At 38.9% G+C, this 21,865-nt stretch overlaps 1 protein-coding gene across 1 annotated transcript; it reads right to left on the reverse strand.

Moving 5' to 3' along the window:
* Positions 1 to 704: 704 nt before the first annotated feature.
* LOC119774730 (uncharacterized protein C4orf54-like) lies at positions 705 to 18,221 on the reverse strand. Its single transcript, XM_038272399.1, has 2 exons — positions 14,172 to 18,221; positions 705 to 3,519 (listed from the first exon to the last, which is right to left on the reverse strand). Exon 1 carries the CDS (start codon positions 18,144 to 18,146, stop codon positions 14,196 to 14,198), a length of 3,951 nt encoding a protein of 1,316 aa, XP_038128327.1. The 5' UTR covers positions 18,147 to 18,221; the 3' UTR covers positions 705 to 3,519; positions 14,172 to 14,195.
* Between the last annotated feature and the right edge of the window lie 3,644 nt (positions 18,222 to 21,865).

The following is a 21,865-nucleotide window of genomic DNA, read 5'->3' on the forward strand; positions in this document are numbered from 1 at the left end:
GTGGCACTGTGCTTCTGGAATAATTTTCCTTTACAACAAGAAAGCTGGGCAGAGTTAATAGGAAGGGAGAATGAGACAGGCTAGCTTGGAAGGAAAGGTTGTTGGAGGCTTCAGATTCCCCTTCCCTTTTACAGTTATGCACTACTTCTTGTTGGTCTTCACATACAATTCTAAATACACATTTTAAGAGGTGTTTACACTTCTAGATGGTACTGATTTAAGAAAAAGTAATTTAAAAAGTACCAATAACTCTTTCCTGATGAGGGGTTAAAGCCATTTCGTACCATCGTATTTGGTATCTAACCAAATGCAAGATTTAGAAAAGCTTAAAAGCTAAATATATTTCAAATGTCTGTTTTAATATATAATTCTTACATGTCTCAGTGGAATATACACAAGAGCTCTTAAAAAGTTCTTAAAAAAGAGAGAAAACTATTATTTTTAGTCATCCAACACTGGAAAAACTATGTCAACTTTACCCACCGTGAATAATAATTTTGCTTTTTATTCAGTTAAATGAGCCTCAGTAGCTTAAAACATTTCACCTCAAATTGCACCAAATGCTCCATTTTTGATTATGCGTTTGAGGGGAACTTTAAAAAAGTGAAAAAATATGTTAAAAACCTGGATAAATCTTAGTAAAATAAACTTTTAGGGAAAGAGGAGAACTGATATGTATTTTAAATGGAGGTAAGTAGACTGACCAGCAGCTCCAAATACCTTTTATTTTGTGCTACGCTTTGAAACATTCTGCATATAGCAAATCTACAGAGGGTTGGTGGTATACATCAGCACAAAGGCAAATGAAGCCCTGCTACATATTCAGCTGGAAACAGGACAGAATATATTATTACTTTTATAAAAAAAAAAAAGTCAAAATCAAGCGAAAAACATTGATCCTTCTGGTATAGTGTTTCTAGTAAAGGTTTCACATCAGTCTGTGTCTTTTAGAACCTGGTATTACGGTGAGTGTTAATTGTAAAGATATGCTTCACACGTGTTCTCGGGGTGATCCTGTTTGCAGTTAAGAAACGCAACTCCTAGTTGTGCTCATAGAATGCTCAAATGCCACGCATAGCTAACGGCCACAAACACGTACAGGCACACGCACATCTCATTACACAAAAGTGTAAACTGAACCAAGACAAATAGAGGAAGTTATCCTGTAAATGTCTCAGCTGGCTCCGACTCATTAGGCCCAACACTACTTATAGTGACCTGAGCACACTGCTAAATCAGAGTCGCAGCTCTGTTTTCATCTGAGGAACATACATAGTGTTACTACTCCTGCCTCACTGGTAAATACAAGAGATGTGCATTAAAGAAAGAACAATAAAACACTTCATATATACATTATTCAGGTAGGCATTTGGAGCATTTTACAAACCTCAGCAAAAGGTTTCTCTTGTGATGGCAGACAGAAAAACAGTTTTGTTTAATGATTGATGATGAATATTTACGTGGAAATAAACAAATTTGAAATGTAAATATTTCAAATAGGATATGGACCAGATCCATCATAGAACGAATGATTCATTACAGAGAAATGGTCCCTTTCCATAAATAGGTGGGAAATCCCCATTAGCGCATTTATATCCTCTTTAACTGCAATACTACAATATTTAAACAGTCCCATGGCATCATCTCCTTTCATTTGGAACCACAAATTTATTCTCTTTTTTTAATTCCATTGTTAGAAGACAGCACCGTCATCATTCCATTCATTGATTAATCACTAAGGGTAAATAAATGTGTGTAATTTACACTTTAGCATGTTAATATTATAGAGGCATGTATTAATCTGAGCATGTCTCTTTCTCTTTAGCAATATTTCATTTTTTTTCTTGGAGGACCTTGAGGCATTCCTATCCAGGACAGGGTATGTAATTCCTTCAGAGTCATCCGGACCTACCCTGTGATCTTTTTTTTTTTTTTGGCGTGACATGAATATCTCCACAGAAATCTGAACAAGAGCCTGATAGATATTGATGATAGGTCAGAATTATATTTATCCATAGATGTGTGCCAACAAAGGAGGGGGGAGGTTTGTTCAAAGCTAAACAGCTCTTATAAATTATCTTTCTATTTTTGCATTATATCAGAATTTTATATACAAAAGCTATAATTTTTGCAAATATTATAAAATACACATGGTGATGGTTTACTCAAAAGTACAGCTAACCCTATTGTTGCCAAGTTTCAAGTTTGAACAACTTAGTGAGGCAATTCTTTGCCTATACACAGCAACGTTAGCTTGTTTGATTTAATGAGATGCAAACAATCTAGATTCCAAACAAACAGCTTATAACTACATCTTACCAAATAGGCAAGAAGTGGCAGCCATGTTGGATTTTGAAGTTCCTGTGAGAAACCTCTAATTTCTAAGTCAGAAATACAGACATCATATCGATGCACCAGTAGTTTCTACTGACTAAGTACGACCGAGAAAATGGAACACCACATTGAAATGCTTCCAAGCAAGCTAAAAGCTATACGAATGAAGCAGAGCTGCAGCACAAACTGCAGTGAACCAATTATCTACTTGTTGACTAGTAAATCTGGTTCTTCAAACCTGTAACCCCAAAGAACACAGTTAAACGTCTGTGGAAACTTAACTGGTCTGCTAATTCTCCTAACAAACACTACAGGTCTGAGTTAACTGTTAGCTTTCCATTAATCCATCACTTATAGACTAATGAGGAGAATTCGCCTCAACCCACAACACTGCTTCATCATACCACTGATGTCTGTTCATGCATTTTCCTGAACACACTAAGGATCACATTGAAAGTATTCCAATGGTTAGAGTTGCATCCATTAATTTAAAAATGTTGCTAATTTGCAAGCTAAAAACCTCAACTTTTATATTTAATGTGTGCTATATTTCCTACTTGATTTAATAACTGCTAGATAAAATTAAAAAAATGATAATTCCATATCAATTAAGGTAAAATAATGAGAGAACAAACATGTCTTCATATTAAATCCTGTTGGCATTACAGTACATACATGATGCCTCTGTTAATATCAATATTTTGTTAATAATAACAGATAGCATAAACTGTCATTAAGCAGACTCAGGATGCTATAGAAACAAATCTTCTGATTTTAATGATGCTACCTTTTGATTTCTAAGGAACATACATTTCATTCATATGAGCATATTTTGTGCTTTCAAATTAAACACAGTCTCACTTTAAATACATAATAATCTTAAGTTATTAATAAAACAGATTGGCTGTAAAATACACTTTATTTTAAACAGAACTGTCTTGTTTCCTTATGAATAGATTGCAGGGCACACATGGCATTTAATTACAGTTCGATCTAAACAGCACCTGAATGGAAAGTATCTCTACGATTCATATCTATAAAGTGCTACAATGCGTACAGAAAACAAGAACAAACAGCAGAGGAGAGTAACAGGTGACGACGATGGTGGAAGTTGTCCAGAGAGAGGTTCACAGGGATGAAAACTCCACTTACGGTGATTGAACGCAGATTCCTCTGCAGAGTCATCTGAAAATAAAAAAGAGATGCAACAATGTTAGTGTGAAAAGTGAGGTGGTATTATAGGCTTTGATAGTTACACATTTTTACTTATTTGTTTCTTCTGTGGATAATAAAGCATCTTGAGCTTTATCAAATGTATTTATGTTAAAACCACAGGCTTAAATACTGTATGTATCACTGGGTTTTGTGGCTCTAGAACCAATACTACTAGCAGTGCATTATTACGAAATGAGAGTTCGGATATTAAAGGAATTAGAGGCATGATGAGGAAATTAGACTTAAATGCCGGTAACTGCAGAAACCTGCCAAGCCTGAAGTCTTATATTCACAGCACTGCGCTGGTGATGCTGTAATGATGTTTACTATGGGACTTTTTTTACCCCCTTGTTGCAGTAGATGTAGATGCAGGAGGCTTCCTGCATCAAAGCTGTAGGGGGTAGCGTCAATTGACCTCACACCTGGGTCATTGGTTTTTAATGCTTCATCAATTCATTTATATAGCGCCTATTCACAACACATCACTCAAGGCAAATTGATTCAAAGGGCCGGATCTATCAAAGGTTTGCGTGTATAAAAACGTGAGCTATTTCACTGAAGCAAGGAGACGCAGAGAACGCATTTTTTCACTCCGTGTGAATATTTTTGGAATGAACGAGGAAACGATCATCAAAACATATAGTTTATCCAGCATTGCCATTTTGAGGCTGTTGGGAGAATCCGAATGGATTTGGAGCCAACCACAAGGAGGACCCACGCAATACCAGATAACATAAAACTCCTTGCAACATTGCACTTTTTTGCATCTGGGTCATTCCAACGTACGGTTGCAGCGAGAGCTGGGATCTCCCAATCTCGTTTTTCAGAAGTGCTGTCCGACGTTCTAAATGCCGCCCTGTCGCCCTACCAGAGAACCCCGACCTCCCCCCTGCGCCTGTGGAGCAACATGCCAATGATGCGGGGATGCGTATGCGCAGAAATCTCATCCATAGTCACTCCTTGTGAGCCACTTGGTATGTGCATTTTTCTATAGGCCAATACAAAACACCTGTTTTTTTTTTTGTTTTTTTTTACTGCAGTGAAGTAGAAATTCAGCCACATAGGCTACCACCTTAGGGAATAAAGGTTGCCAAAGTTTTTTTATATATATATATATGTATATATATATATATATATATGTATATATATATATATATATATATATATATATATATATATATATATATATATATATATATATGTATATATATATATATATATATATATATATATATATATATATATATATATATATATATATATGTATATATATATATATTATTTTTTTTTTATTTTTTTTTTTTGGAGGGGGGGGTGTCACTGTAAGATTTAAATTTCTTAATGCACTAGTTTGTACAAACTACAAACTACTTTGCCGCAAACCACAAAACGCGCAAACCATCATTTAAATAGGGCGTCTCCAACAGTTTTGCGCCTGCCACCAGTTACGCAATCGCTCTTGTTAAATCACCCGCAAACCATGGTTCAGCCCCTCGCGCAAAATTCCAGTTTGCGAGCGCAAATTACTGCACGCAAAGTTGGATCTTGATAAATCAGGCCCAAAGTTTTTTATCTAAGTAAAACCAATTGATTGCATTGACTCATTGACTCAAAAGCAATCCTCACACTAAGCATGCTTGCAGGGACAGTGGAGAGGAAAAACTCAATTTTAACAGGAAGAAACCTCCAGCAGAACCAGGCTCAGTGCTCATTACCCTTTAGCATTAAGAAAACTAGACATGCATGTGTATTTTTTCACAATTCCTGACCCTGGTTCCTTTAGCATTCGATGCTTCAGTGATTGTTTTCTAAATAAATGTGATTGAATTTTTCTACTAACTAAAATGATTTAAAATCGTACTTTGTACAGAAGCTCAGAGAGGCAAGTAAGAAAAACATTGGATGAGAAAACTTCTAGGTTTTTTTTCTCTCCACCAACACAATGCAATTATTTTTTTCTCCACCAACAGCTTGATGAAAAAAATAAACTTCACACCTGGAGAGAAGTAAAGGTTATTTTGTCCAATAAGAAAATTATGGAGCAACATTTTGTATAATAAAAGGAAAAGGCATTTAAAAACACTTGCAAATATGATAAATAGCTAATGGGAAAGCCTTTTTTTGGTAGTTTTTAATCAAACTTTTGTCCTCTGTAGATTACATAACATTAATTGTTTAGGTGTGATTTTGATATATTTTAACTTAAACATTCTTCATCTTTAGAAGATTCTGAGGCACTTTTCAATCCACTCATCTCCCAGAGTCCTTACATTGAATTTTAATTGAATACAAGTGAAGTAATTTATTGGGCCATTTTACCAGTTTCACTTTATTATTATAAAAATAATCAAGAGTTTACATAGCTGTATTTAAGTATATCTTGGTGCACAACTGTCCATCTTATTCCATTTTCAGCTTCTCTTAAAAAACACTTTATCTTATCAAAAAAAGAAATATTACATTTCTCAGTACACCTTTGCTTCATTTACATAAAACCTCCCAATATGATCTTTTTTAAGACCTACACCATATAGTATTCCCTCTTGCAAACTTGTCTTTTAATGTTGTGGGTTTTTTTTTTTTTATTGGTGTGCTTAACTGTTCCTCCTGCATGTATGATGTGTTCAATTCACCTAAAAGCCTCAGCTTTGACCTCTCCTGACCAGACTGTATTCGACCAGTATTTCAGTGTTTTTTTAAATCTACTGCAACAATTTTTAAACAAGCCATAATGCAATTTTTGGCGAGAAGTCTTGTGCTGGGAGTTTGTTTCAAGGCCATTACAGTTGCTGGACTACTTTTTGTACTATGAGTGTTAATCTTACGAGAGAAACTTGGCAAAAGCTGGTTTTTGGTGAAATTCTGTTTATGGCTCCAACTACACTCACTGATATATTAAATGAAACTGATCCCATTAAGTAAAGCTTTTTTGTAAAGGTCTATTTTCTATCACTAATATTACCATTTATTAAATCATAAGTTAATGATTAACCAGTGGATAATCGTTTTCACACTAGAGCATGATGTTTTTCTAAACACTACGACGGAGTATTAGGGCCACACATGAAGAGAAAAAATATTTTTGCCATGACGAGATTAAACTCGCCATTTCGAGAATAAAGTTGATATATCGTGGCGACTTTAATCTCGACATTCCAAAGTTTGGAGAAAAGAGCAACCGCGCTCCACAGCTGCAGTCTGCGTTTTAAGAGTGAAGGTAGTCTTTGACGTGCTGCAACTGTATAATCATCACAGGAAGCGGTGGCCTACCAATAATAACGTAACGTCTTTCCCTATGCTTATCCAGGCTCGCAGTTCTGAATTTGAGAACATGTCAGTCATTTCAACTTTATTCTCGAAATGGCGAGTTTAAAGCAGACAGGGCGAGTTTAAAGTCGACACGTCGAGATTAAACTCAACATGATATTTCAACTTTATTCTCGAAATGTTGAGTTTAATGTCAACATGTCGACTTTAAAGTCGACATGTCGAGTTTAATCTCGTCATGGCAAAAATATTTTTTCTCTTCATGTGTGGCCCTAATACTCCGTCGTAAAATACAGACAGATTTCAGCTGGTTTTTTATATTTCTTTTTATTTTTGCGCATCCTCTTCTTCATGCTTCTAGTACTGTTTGGAATACCTTTCCTTTGTATCATTAAAACTCTTAATCCTTAACTTCATTTGCTGACTTTCATGCCAAGAAAAGTTTAATGCAGGATTAGTTTATTGGATAATATGCATAACTCTGAACATCCCACAAAACAGCTTTTTATCTGTCATTCTGAAATTAACAGAGCAAAGCTCTGCAGATCTAAAAAAACATGGCAACCATACTGGAACCAGCAAGAAAAAAAACGTCCCAAAAATACCTCATACATCAACCAAAGATCGGCTTAGAATTAACAAATGGAAAGTCATATGAGTTAAATAATTGATCTCGATAAGGTAAGTTATATTAGGCTATTCCTGATAGAAATGCCTCAAATATCTTATAGCTGAGTGTGAGGAATGGAAAATTGGGCCAAAAGTCAGATTAGTTATTAAAGGGAATAATAATAATTGATCTTTGGATCTCACATTGGAGAAATGTATCTCCTCATTTAACCCATCCCCTTGGGGAGCAGTGGGCTGCCATCGTGTGGCCCCCGGGGAGCAGTGTGGGGTTAAGGGTCTTGCTCAGAGACCCAGAGTGGCAGTCTGTGGGAGTGGGACTCAAACTCAGAACCTCAGGATTCCAAGCTCTATGCCCTAACCAAGATGTTCAAACTTTTACTTGGTCAGAATACACGTTTGTCCATGTCTTTGATTTAATTAGTAAAACAAGTCTAATTTTGCAGATTAGTGAAAAAAAATTAAACAGTATCTTTCAATAATTTTGAAAGAAAATGGTATTTATTAACTTACTGTATTATTTATCTGTATTTAAACTTCACCTTCCTGTCCTGTGCTAACCTGTTTAGAAGTATGACATATATCTAAGTTAAATACAAATGAAAAATAATGATTACAATGTATAAAAAAGAACAAACACTTTAGCGGATATGAACATTTGTTCATGATACAGTGGTTAGGTTTTGGGCTTTTAACAAGCGTTGCAGTTTGGGCTAATTGATCAGTTTACCCAGAAGGAATGGAGTGATTTCTAACTCCTTCTCTGCATTTAGTAAAAGGCAGAGGTGGGGAAAGGGGGTGGCAGGCCGGGTGTGTGCGTGGGTGTGTGTGTGTGTGTGTGAGGCTATAAAAAGTTGACCCTCTCGCAGTCTGACAGACTCGCTCCCAAGTCAGAGCTGCAGCAGTATCTGATCTGACCAAGCAGCTGTCCTCTCCCTGCATCAGCACAACAAATACTTTGCATTGCCTGACCTTTTCCTTCTGCGTCACTATTCCAGCCATGCCCCCATGTCCCCCAACCCCCAACGCCATCGGCAGCTACACACAAATCCTTTAGCACTCACACCACTACTCAACCCCAAACTAGGCCCCTGGCTGACACGCTCTTAGATAATATCTATCCCCGTGCTCGTGCAGTTGTGTTCTTGCTCTGACACATTAGCTGTGAGAGGTCTAAAGCATGGTGTGAGTGTGTACATATGAGAAAATATTGATAGTTTGAATGTTTTGGAGGATAATCTTGAAAATTACTCTGTGTGTAGTTTTATGTTAATGGTTGGTTGAAAAAATTGCATCAACTTTTATTGCTCTAAACCGGGCCTGCCCAACATTGGCCCTCGAAGGGTAGGTTTTAGATGTTTTCCTGCTTCAGCACAGCTGATTTCCATTGATAGCTGATTAGCAGGCTTTTGCTGAACAGCAGTCATCAGAATTAGCTGTGCCGAAGGAGGGAAACCTCTAAAACCTGGTGGACAGCTGCACTCGAAGGCCAACTCTCCTTGAAACCCAGTCGGCCTCAGCAGAGGGCTGCTCACAAAGAGCCCGGTTCTGCTGGGGGTTTATGCCTGTTAAAAGAGAATTTTCCTCTCCACTGTCGCTACATGCATAATCAGTGTGAGGGACTGCTGAGGATTCAATGACAAAATGCAAGTGAAGGTGATCGCCGCAAGCTCATTTGGGAGGAATATCTCTTGCAAATAAATGACTGGATGCAATCAACTGGTTTTCCAAACCCGTCTGACAGTCTCTGTAAAGGTTCTTAAGATGACGTGTTTTAAATTTGCTCATTATAAATAAACTGAATTGAATAGAATTGAGCTTTCGGCAGGCCTGCTCTTAATGTTTTGATAAAAAAAAAAACATCTATGTGACATACTGTAGTGATAGCAGTGTAGAGTCACATTTCAAATAACAGTCATTTATTGATTTTTGTTGTGATACTTGTGGAATATTCATATTTTTATAAAAGAACTTCTCTCTTGAACCTGATTTCATTCAGTAGAATCCTGAGGGAAACAAGATTGCAGGCTGAGGTGCTCAGCCCGGTCCCTCTTTACCCATGGCTGCAGCTCCAATATCTCTTCCAAGCCTATAGTTGATTTGCTAGTGACAGCACTATAGAGATGTGTTGTGCACTGAATAGGTTAATATTTTTACTGAACGGTAAACAGAATGGATCAGATTTGAAATAATGAACGTAAACAAGAGCAACACTCACTCTGAGAATAATGAGCCAAACACAGCTCACATCCGCGTTCAATTGATAACACTTTTCATTGGATATCGTCAGGTCTTTGGCACTTATTATAGCAAACAGCATGACAGGCCAGCATGTTTACTGCTAGTACTAGTCTGCACGATTCAGACTCTTCTACTGGTATTTCGGATTCCAGTTTTGCAGAGCGCTTGGCAGAATTGGATGAACTACCAAAGTAAGTCTCAAAAACTCATGTTTTTGCGCAAACTGTGCCCACTGCGACTTAAGAAACAAGTCCGTACATCAGCCACTTCCACTTCAAATTTATAGCGACACATCGAGTTAAAGCATCCGAGCTATCTTAGCAAATATCAGCTACTGGTGAAGGAACATAAGAAATTATTTTTCGATACAGATCTTTTCAGCAGAACCTTAACCTGAATTTAGCTGTATGTTTTGTTCTGTGTTTTTGGCTAAATAAAGGTTTCAATGCACATACAGTGTACCTTGACTGCATCGAGTATTTTCAGTTTAATTCTATATATTATGATCACACATTTAAAGGGTGAAATATGGAGTTCTATTGTGTAGGATTGTGGCTTAATTTACCAAATGAACTTGAACTAGTTAATTTAGCGGTTTTTGAACTTTCATTTTAAGAAAAAGTAAAGTATGAACATTAACTACTTCATTTTCATCTGTGTGAACTGAAATTTGAGCTTGTTCTTTTTAATTATGAACTGGCACAACATTGCTGTACTGAGACTCATTCTTGATAATGATGACAACCATAAAGAGGCAGGAGTGAAACATGTAGCTGAGTTTTGTTTAGCCTAGAGATGCTTTGATCCATTTTTCCCCTGATCTAATGAGATCCCAATACAGGAGCTGAGCATATCAGCTGATATCTGATACCGATACTAGACTTAGACATTGCATACATTTACTGACAATATAATGAAATTGCAATTAAAAAAGATAAAGCAGTAGCAGCAGTGCATAGGACTGGATCATATTGCAAGGAGAAACAGTTTTAAAAAGTGCAAAAGATTTTTTAACCATGTTGTCAGTACAAAAAAACAAAAAAGTTCTAAAGGTTTTCGATTAAAATGGATATAAAAATGTACAACCGTGTGGACGGAGCAAAAAAGATGGTGCAAAATGGCTGTAGAAGTTCAGTTGTGAACTTTTACATTTAAATGGATTTTTTAAAGTTCAACAATGTTGGCAGTGCAAAACAACAGTGCAAAATGGGTCCATATTAAAAGCTTAACAGTCTGATGGCAAGCGGGAAGAAATTGTTACTACTGATTTGGAGGAAAGACTTCATGCCGGACATTAAAAAAAGAAAAAAGATAACTTAACATCAACGCTCTGTGTGATGATGTAATCATACCTGCAGTCATTAAATCTAAGTCACTAAAAGGATGTAACTGTATTGCTGTGTATCATATCAATAACAATACAAATGGCTGGATCAGAATGCTGTATCAGCATTGTTCTGATATCTGATCCACCTAAATTGTCAATATCGGAATCGATAGCTGATCAGATTCATCTCTATTTCAGACAAGGGTTAAGTACCAAAACTTTAGAAAATTGTTGCAGGTTTAAGTAAACCCAAATTGACCATATTGCCTCCACTCCTCATAATTGGAAGGGACTTTTCTTAAAGCCCCTTTTTAAATTATTGAGGAGCCTAAATTTTTTTTATATCAACTAAAAAATCTTTGTAGGTTTTTCATCAGAAGGTTGGCTTCTTACTAATCTTTACAGAAAGTCTCTGGGGGCACAAGCAGACCTATATGCTACGGATGAAGAAGCACATTTAAGCATCCTGTAGACTGATGTGGGGCATCATCTTGAAGACATAAAGGGAAAACTGTGCTGTGATGGTTGACTGAGTAATTTCTGATTCTCACTTTATGTTGTGCAAGGGAACAGAATGTTTGAGTCCTTGCCTTACAATACATACATAGGTGTGCCTATTATGATCCTAACAAAGGTGTGTACCTATTCCCTGATATTAGCATAAAGCTCCAATTAGATTTTATCTTATGAAGTTAAGTAAAGTAGTAATCCTGACTGATGTATGATAGGAATGATCTGATTTATTGCCAGGGATTGAGAAAATAAATACTCCAATTCATCCAGCATTTCTAAAAGCCTGGTTTCAACTTTGAATAGCTGATTATTACAAAGTAAAATGTAGCCTATAGATTTCTATTGGCCGACGGTAATCCTTTTAAATAAAATACCACCATTTAGCAAAATGTTGCCTCAGGGGATGAACAGATTAGTGAGCTGTAATTCTATATAAAAGCTTTAACATCTGATTATGAATAAGTTAATGTTAAGGCGTCACTAACTAGAATAGTTTCCAGTGACACTCTGAGAATAAACCGTGTAAACAAACTCGCCTCACACTATTAAAATAGTCCGACGATGTGTAATGCAGAAAAAAAGCTAAGGCTCGAGGATGAAAATTGAATCTCTCGTGGGAGTCAGGTTACCTGTCATGAAGCTACTGCATGTCTATTAACACTGTCAGAGCGCCGCTTAAGTGACCAAGCTCTACTGCTGCTAAGAGAAAACATGGAAAACTTAAAACAACAGCCCAAATAACACAAACCTACTGAGAAAATGTACAGGCAAGATGGGTTTTTATCTATTAAACTTTATGTTCTTTAAAGTCCCTTATTTTTTGCCTTCTGTGATACTTCTGTTTTTAACATGAGATCCTTTATTCTAAACAATTAGTTTACCCTTTTTTCTATCTATCTTTGATCCTTTTTAATCACCTTTTTGTCACAGGAAAAACCTTTGTCTCTAAACTCTTAAAAGGTTCTGCAGCACACAGATTTCTTTCAGTTAATGCCATTTGCTGCGGTGCTCTAATAGTGAGCTTTGTGGATCTTCTTTGCCATCTCAGCCAAATCTCCACTATTGACAGGAGACGGGGCAATATAAACATAGGTGCTTTTCCCCAGTCTTAAACAGGTCGGTTACAATTTGATTAATGTGGTTTATTTTTAAGTAGCTATTTTCTTGCATGTTTCCTGACTTTCTAATTTAGATAAATGGTCAAGAGAAATTACTTCCTGTTAATGTGGCATTCATTTTCAATCTCTTTTGGGGGAAAAAGGAAGCAGCGGAATATTAATTAAATATTCCTTCAAACCCTGATCGACAACTGATGTATGATATTAAAATAAATACAATTATGGGATCTAAATTCTTAAGTTTGAATTTTTTTTCACCTGAATGAATGTTCTCCAATGAAAGGTTGGATTCTGACCAGATTTATAAGCGTGAGATTATGCTGCTCTAATAAAAGAACAATTTATTCTTGGGGTTTTTACACAGCTTTACAAGGGTTATCAGTAAATATATTAAGATAGGAGTATCGTATGATTGTTTACCTTTGGAAGGGGGAAACCCTAAAGCAAAATAGGTTAAGCAAACATATGTGTGTTTAAAAGTAAAAGTTTAAAAAACTGTATCTCAAAATGCTGTGCCAGTTTCTACTGATGCTAAGTTTGAGCTTGTTGAGTAGAGTGAAAAAATGGCACTGTGAACTGGCAAAAATGTAGTGTCAGCATACGATTTATCATGCAATATATTGCGATACAGTGACAAAGATGAGATTTTGCTCATTTTAAGATAATATAGCTCTGTAAAACTTCATGAGATCTCATCGCTCTGCTGCAGCCAGAGAAGAGCTGCTGAATTATAGGCTCTTGGGCGAAGTACTGCCAAGTAACTGATTATATAAATGTTATATATAAATGGGTTTAACTTTTATATAAAAGAAACACAATGAAACTCATATTTTCTTATAATTAGATATTTTTTTACATTTAAGACTGATTCAATATTTTGCATTAGTATAATTTAATGATGTGTCGCTATATTGGTATTGAATTGATATGGTTTCACTTACACCCCTAGTTATTACCCAGTTCGGAGTGCAAAACAACCAGTATGATTCATATGATGCCTAACAGCTGACAAGATATTGCATAAATCATTCTAAAGAAAACTGACCTCCCAATTACCTACTTATAAGAAAGTCTTTCTATTTCTGCCTATATAGGTACAATAGCTCTCTCCTCACATCCCTTCTTCTGAGTGTCTGTCTCCTCACCCCATGTACATCTGCACTTTCACAGACCACCTGTGGCACTGGGCTGTGTGCACTACTGCTACGCCCCTCACTGCCATCCTAAGGGCCCTGCAAACACTGAAATGTTTAAAAACCGGAGAAAACAATCTTTTTGAACTATATTCTACCTTTTAGATTCTATTAGACCTATATGCCAGAGGGATTTTATGTTCTTTGATGCTTTTTGGAGCCTAATAGTGTTGTTTTTTTACATCTATCTGCAGCAGAATCTATGTAACTTTTAATTGACTCAAAGCTTTTCTTTCTGACTCCAACTAAACATTTTGCCATTTAGTCTGAACCCTTCACCCAGACGGAGCATTTTAAGCTGGATTGTTTCATTAACTTATGCGTATATTAACTCACATGCATGAAGAGAAGTCGTTTTGGTCACCGATGTTCAACAACAAAGCTCATTGTTTTTCCATCAAATGAGGGTGGAGCGATGATTCTTGGACCCTGCTGCGTTGTTATGCTGATAAGTGGCTTTCTGTTGGAGCTTGCGGTCCCTCCTTTGGTGGTCACGTGTCCCAAACTAAGGGGTGAGTGAAGAGGTCTTTGCTGAGCCTCTGCTGTCGCGCTGTAGTATGCCTTCTCTGCACCATGGCTCAATGGGTTGTTTTTGATGCCTTCTCCTGCTGCATCCTCTGAGTGACAGGGAGACTGCGGCATCACCGCCTCTGCTGCCAACGTGGGAGAGATGAAGCCTGGGTAGACCATGTAGGTGGGGGTGAGGGCTAGAGGGGGCAGAGGGAAATGCATGGGTGTGACCTGTGCCACTGGTGAATGAGGCATGGGGACATCCACATATTTTCCCGTCTCGGGGTCAAAAAGTCTCTTGGTGGCCTGTATGGGGGTGTCCACCAGATAATAATGTCCAGTTGTGGGGTCCAGCAGCATCTTGCGCTGGGTTTGAGTTATTGCTTCTCCTCCAGACTGAGTGGGGGACATATTCTGGATGGACGGGGAGAAACACAACACCTGCTGCTGTTTTTGAGGACTTGTTGCTACTGTTGGAAGATGGTAGATGGTGGCAGATGGACAGTCCACAGTTACAGGAGACCTCTTTTTTTCAGGTACCTTGGTATCACCTGGATTATCTCTGCTAAAACTTGAATCCCCCTCAATTGACACACACTTCTGATTGTGCAGCTTGGTTTCATTTGTGCATCTTGGTATGGTTAGGTAGTTCTCAGGGTCGGAGCAACCTTTTGTATTGGTAGGATCAGTGGAATTAGTTTTCTCTTTGTCCTGCTCCACCATTTTTACCGACACCCGATTCATCGTCGATGTTTTAGAGCTTTTCAGTGCAGATGTTTGTAAAGCAGAATCTTGAGAATTAATGCTGACATTTTTCTTATTGCCAAAATAAAGGGCACTTTTGTTGGTGAAGGTTTTACTTTGCTGTGATTGTGTTTTAAAAGTGTCATGGTCATATGGAACATGTATGATATTGAGAGATTGTTTTTTCTGTGTATCTTTGCTGGTTGTTAGAAAGGGAGGAATCCTGCCACCGTTTTTTACTTCCAGATCAGCAGGAGGTCTCTGTTCCTGCTTGGTGAGGAGAGGCAGCACATGGCTGTCTGCGGCCGGTTGAGAGGCTTGAGTTTTCCGCTTCCATTCATTCCTGTCGAAAACATAAAGCTGTTCCATGGTCTTGACTGCAGCTTTGAGCTTTTCCAGCGCATCCTGTTTTGGCATTGCAGGATCATTTCTTCTCTCATTTGTCTCCCCAGTGAACCTGTCCTGTCTCTGTTTTCCCAGTTTGGTCTCAGGATTTTGCTGCATCTCAGATAGATCTGGGTTCCCTTGCTTTGTTACAACTGTGGGAATTCTGCTGGATGTTTCAGAGTGTGTATCCGCCTCCACCTGTGCCTGGGCCGTGTCACCTGTCTCTGATTTGATGTTTGTTTTAACAGAGTTGCATTTGATCACCATAGGGGATGGTTTATCTGGCTCCACTTTGGTGTTCTCCTCAGCCACTGTAGAACATCCCTGATCACTTCTGTCCAAAGAGACAAAACGATATGAACTTTTCACCAACTTGCGCACATCCCTAACATGATATATTGGTGTCTGAAACTTGCACTTTGTGTCCCTGATGTTTCTAACAGTGAAGCTCGGAGCCTTGTCTGCTGAGGACAAAACATGACACCTACCGTTGTCTCCTGCCCTGAATTTATTGACGTTATAACTGATTTTAGGAGTAAGAAGATTTGCAATATTCAGTGTGCAGCCTTTAGTTTCTTTTACATTTCTAAGGCAGATTTTAATCTCGGGTGGTTTTCCCAGCCTCTCATTTTTTTCTTTACCCTCTGTATTTGTATCATCTACCTTTTGCAGCTCCTTCCCACATGACTTTGCACCTGTGTTAGGTGTGTGGGGGTTTAAATCCTCTGCCAGGCTTCCGTCTTTTGAAAGTAGCTGGCAGTTTGGAACAAAAAGAAGTTTTGTTAAAACGCTGCTGCTGTCCAGGTCTTCCCTTGCTGTGTTTTGAGAATATTTCACAGATGCAGGCTCTCCTTCCTTGCTAATCTGTGGCTCCTGTGGTGCTTCTTGGTGCTCCACAGAACAATCAGTAGTCTTCTTATCACCCTTAGAATCCTCTGCAGGCCCACAGGAGCTGGGTCTGTGATCAGTGGGGGAGTTTCCGGTGAATCCTAACTCAGAGGTTCGCCCCTGCAGACCTCTGCTCTCACTCCTCTCCTTCCCACCCTCCAAGTCTTTGATTTGAATACAAGAGGACACTGAAGGATGGGTATCTGAGATTTCCCCTCTCTCCATTTTGCGTTCCTGTTCAAACTGCATTTTTTTGGAAATGACATTTTTCAGCAGACTTGAGGCAAAAATAGCCCGCTTATGTGTGTCCCCTGAACCATCTGTGTGATGATACTGCATCTCACACCCTGATCTTGCCAACACCTCATTGGGTCGGTCCTTTTGAAAACACTTGGGGCTCATGGGAGTTCTGGATTCCACATTACAATGAAAGTTTAGGGTAACTCCTTGCTGTGCCGACTGCTCTTTCATTTGGAATTTTCTGCCAGTAGATGTCTGCTGTGAAGTTATTCTCTTATTCAGTGCACAGATTCTTGTCTGTTTATCTTTAATCCCAGTTTTGCACCTGTTATTCGCCCTGCTGTCCACAGTCTTGTTCATTGCCAGTGTCGCACTGGAGGTATTATGCGTGATATTTCCATAATTCCAGTCCACATACGTTGACCACTTATTTAGGCCATATTCCGACATGGATGACTCGCTGGAAGTGCTGAGATTGATGGCATCAAAGTAGGGACATGCCAAGCTTCGGAAGGACTTGGCGGTTAGGTTACGCACCTCTTTATCAGCGTCGTCCAGTTCACTAATGGAGCTAGACGCTCCGCTGGAGTACTCATTAATATCTTTCCGTCTCAGCTTGGTTGCGAGGTGCTGACGGCCCGGAGCTGGGATGAAATATTGACCCCTATCACACAGGGGCCCCGCTCTGGCGCCAGGGTTCACAAAGGAGAAATGGCTCCCATCTCCGATGTGTTTCGGAGATAACCACTGCGCGTTATTGTCAAACACGTCTGCAGGGTCATTCAGCGTCCTGGAGGAAGCTTTAATGGACAGGTGGATTTTCCCCGCTGACTGCTCGCTCTGTGTTCTGCACAGGCTCTCATCAGAGCTGGCGCACAGATCGCTCTCCTCCTGCTCGGTGCTGACAGCCGCTCCGCTAAGATTAGACTGCGGCTTCGCCTGGCTCCGGCCGCCCTCCAGGATCAGAGTGCCCTCCTGGGTCTCGTCGCTCTCAAAAGAGGCGTAATCCACAAAGGCGTAGACCAGGTTGCCGTCCTCGAACTCCCAGCGCGTCCCCCGGCCCAGGTCGTAGTCCACGTCGTGGTCCAACTCGGTGAGCTGGATCTCATGCGTGGTGATGTAGTGGGACTCGGACAGCTCGGAGTCGCTCCTGCCGTTCAGACACATGTCGGTGTAGCGCAGCTCGCCGCTCTCGCTGCAGTCGCTGGAGTCAAACTCCTGCTTCTCGCTCTCTGACTCCGGGTCAGCGGTGGGGAGCTGGGTCGGGGTGTCCAACAGGGACTCGGTTGAAGTGGATTTGTTCTCATCCTGCTTCGAGCTGTCTCCTTTACTCACGGACAGCTGGTTCCCCTTTCCGGTGAAAGTCACTTTCACCGTCTTCAGCCCGTCGGGTCTCATGTCCAGATCCACATAGTTTGACTCGTCGCTGTTTTTCTCGGTGTCCTGACCCCTGGTGTCCTCCTTTTTGATCGGTTTAAGCAGCTTGTTGCTGTGAAGTCCGGTGTCATCTCGATAGGTGAGAGTTTTCTCTGCTGCTTCCATTTAGTTCGGACTTCACGGTCAGGTGGTCCTGGTTTACGATGTTACTCTGACACTGGACGGAAAACTCTGCAGGCAGGAGCGTGGGGGCAGCTGGGAGGGTGGGTGTGTGCGTGAGGGAGTAAGTGACAGGTTGGAGGGAGGGGTGTTCCACAGAAATTCCCACGACACTGTCAGGCATTTTTGTGTAACTCTAAAACCAACCTTAACCGTTTTCAGCACCTCCCTTAGAAGAACAGTTCCACACAGAGTCAGAAGTAGCTATTTTCCATCTCCAATATATTAGAGTTTTTAATCTTAAACAAATATTCTCCCATTTTCTATTGAATTATTTAGTTTTAATTGTCAAATTTTTGTCATGGAGAAGAGAAAATCTTTATTTTCCTACATCAAATAAGAGTGAAACTGCTGCCTTAGCTTCTGCGGTTGAAAAACCTAAATTAGATGCTGTAACCTACTTCCCTTTATGTTAAGGATGAAAAGCTGAAAAAGATGGAAAATCGAGAACCATTTACTTTTTTTAAGTACAACTAGTGTTTACTTTCTGTCAGTACAACAACAGGAAAGAGAGCATTGGATTAAGATAACCAGTCAAGATTTAGTTGGGTGCTGGTCCTTATAGAGTTTTCTGTGGCATTTTCTCTTTATCTTGGCATGTTGTTTGGGGTCAGCTCTGAGTTCTTAACTGAGAAAGGTTCTGCTCACCAACAATACAGCCAGTTAGTTTGGAGCCCTGTTATGGGTTAGCTTGCTAATGGGCTGTAAGAAGCAGATTTTCCTTCACCATTGGCAGCAACTAATGTATTACAATCCATTATTGGTCTTTCATCCTTTTAAATGTTGGATTTTATTTTGGTTTTGTTCTCATTTTTGTCTGTTCTAATCTCAGATTAGGTCGCCCTGACAACAACGTAAATTTTCTGTTTAGAGTTTTGTAGTCGCTCCAGAGGTTTATATTTGGATTCCAGTTGTAGTCCATAGTTTCTATTTTTTCAAGGAGGTTATGTTTTGTTTTATTTCAACATTTGCCCTCCTTTTCTGCTTTTTCTCAGTTAATTCCCCTTCTTTTGTCACAAAAATGGTTAATAAATGTCATAATTATTCAAGCAATGCAGCATTTATCACAAACTCAACCTAAACAGATAATTTGATTAATTTTAAGACTAAAACTTTTGTCTATGTTAAAACCTACATTCAAAGTGGCTTATCCAGAGCTATCTGTTTAGCTGTGCTACTATAGGCTTAGGCTGCAAGAGGACATAAAGAACACTTTTTCTCACTCTGCTACATTCTATTTCTATTATCCTTGTGCGCATTATTTTTTAAAACCTGTAGTTAAAGTGGCTTATCCAGAGAAATCTGTTTAGTTGTGCTACTGTAGTTATTGGCTGCTAGAGGGCATAAAGTTCACTTTTCATCACTGTGTTACATTCTACTTCTGTTATCTAAATGTTCATTATTATTAAACCTTTTTAGCTTCTTACTCAGTCTGTCTTTTTTTGTCATGATTAATATATATCTGGCTTGGCATAATTTTTTAGCTTTGAGACTGTTCTAGAGGGAGGCATCAACTTGGCTGCTGCTGTCAATAACTTGGTGTTGTGGATGATGTAGCTGTTTTTCAGTGTTTTTCATTCTTTCGCTTCTAGAGATCGACCAAGCTACTCCAGCTAACTGTATATGTCCTCTGTTCCATCTTTTGACCTTTAAATTTGCCCTCCACAAAACTACATATACATCTACTTTACCATAATCTTTTGAGAATTGGTAATATTTCTATATCAGCGCTTCTGTGTTTCCTTTGTGTGTATGCTGTGTTTGCTCAATCCCCCAGTCTGTTGTGGCAAAGGCCTTTCTCACTATGCATGGTTCTCCAGGATGTTTCTTACTGTTTAAATTGACTTTTCCTCTCTACTGTCAGTATGTGCATACTCCATATGAAAGATGGTTATAAAGGTAATGTCACTATGTAGGGACTTTCCAATATCGCTACAAACACAGCCAGGAGTGATTGCTCTAATCTTTTAGCGAATTGACTGTAGAGCTCTGAAAAATCACATATGTCAGGAAATAGTGCTTTATAAATAATGGCTTTATAAATAAAATTGAAATGCACTTAAAAAGGAAAAAGTATGAGCTATCCAGTAGCTTTGATTTCTTTATCCACTGTGTCACATATTGGTATTTATAACCTTTGTAGACACAATAACATCCGTCAGTTCGCTCTACATTTGAATGCCCCAACACCTTTAGCACTGATGGACTCTACCTGAGCATTGCTGAATCAGGATGCCTGCATGTTGGGGATCCAGTTGTCAGACGTCTGTCTAGGTTTTGAAGGCACAAGTGTTGTTCCTGGACAGGGCCCCAGATTGGTGGTATGCAGCGAGGGAGGGGATGGGCTAACAGCTGTTGCATGTGGAGGGCACACTGACTGGAGTATCAAGGACAGAGGCCACAAGTATAAAGCTTCTGACACCCTCGGATCCTGTTTTTAGTTTCATTGTTAGTAACATGGAGGAGATGCTCTGTCAAACTTTGGAAACCTTCAAATGAAGTAATCTTTGTTTTTATTGAATAGCGGACACATAAGGTCTGCAGATTCCAGCTTATTTCATTTATATGACATTTCAGTCCTCTACAGTTTTTTTGGTATTGAATGTGACCCGCCATATTCACTGGGACAGCTGTAGTTATTTACAGATTAATCTTTTCCATAAAAGCAAATCTAAGAGATTTGATCAGCTAATAAAACTGTCCTTAACCTTTTTAACAGGTGACCTCTCTTAAAGACTGTTGTGTCAGGTTTAATATAAAAAGAGTGAGAGTGTGTGTGAATTCCAGCTATGAAAGGATTTTACAATCTTTGAAAGCATAATAATTTGGCCTTAAAATGTTTTTGTATCAGTATAGAAGAATAAATGAGGATTTCAGGTCTTTACTCTGTAACGTTTCTGTAAGGTTTTCCCTCATGTTACAAACATCAAATGTAAACAGGTTGAACAGGCTCACACAAAGCTGATAAATTTAGGAGGCTATTTAAAAAGGGAGCATGGCTCACGCAAGCAAGTTGAGATCAGATTCTTACTGGGGCCACATTAAAACAGCAGGTGCTAAATCATGAGCGCCATTAATCAAAATATAGAATTGAATGAATGAGGAACACCCCTCTCAGCCCTTAAACCCCTTTTGCTCACACAACTCTTAATGCAGAACTAAGAAAAACTTTAGAAAGCTTAAACGCTGCTCTGAAGTAATTCAATTCAATTCAGGGAAATTAGATTAATTCGATAAATTGGTTCAATAAATAAAAGCCATAGGTTTGACAGAAATTGTTAGGGTGCTGGTTTATTCTGGATGTTTTTTTTTTTCTACATAAAAATAAGTCAAATTCCACCTTCTAATCAACCAATGAACTTCTCTGTTCCTGCACAGTAAAAGTATTCAGTAGCAGGATGCAGCCGGTGGGTTAGTGTATTCAAGCTGTTTTAAGCGGGAATGTACAGTACATTGCTAGCATTGCCACCCACATCTAATGTGACCAGAGCACCTTATTCTATGAGTTTTCTGTGACTCCTACACGAGTAGGAACATTTTAGATTAAAATTCCCTTTGCTAGCTTTTAAAATTGTCTCTCTTGTTGTACTTCTGTCATAAAAAGAACAGATTGGTGGTCTCTATCTTTTCATGATTCTACCAACTTAGCTTTAGCCCTCTGCAGC

This window comes from Cyprinodon tularosa, unplaced genomic scaffold (genome assembly GCF_016077235.1).
Source record: "Cyprinodon tularosa strain WSP-4 unplaced genomic scaffold, ASM1607723v1 ctg829, whole genome shotgun sequence".
NCBI classification, from domain to species: Eukaryota; Metazoa; Chordata; class Actinopteri; order Cyprinodontiformes; family Cyprinodontidae; genus Cyprinodon; species Cyprinodon tularosa.

What these genes read in the sequence shown, in the direction of transcription:
- LOC119774730 (XM_038272399.1), bottom strand. Translation starts at nt 18,146, where the DNA reads ATGGAAGCAGCAGAGAAAACTCTCACCTATCGAGATGACACCGGACTT.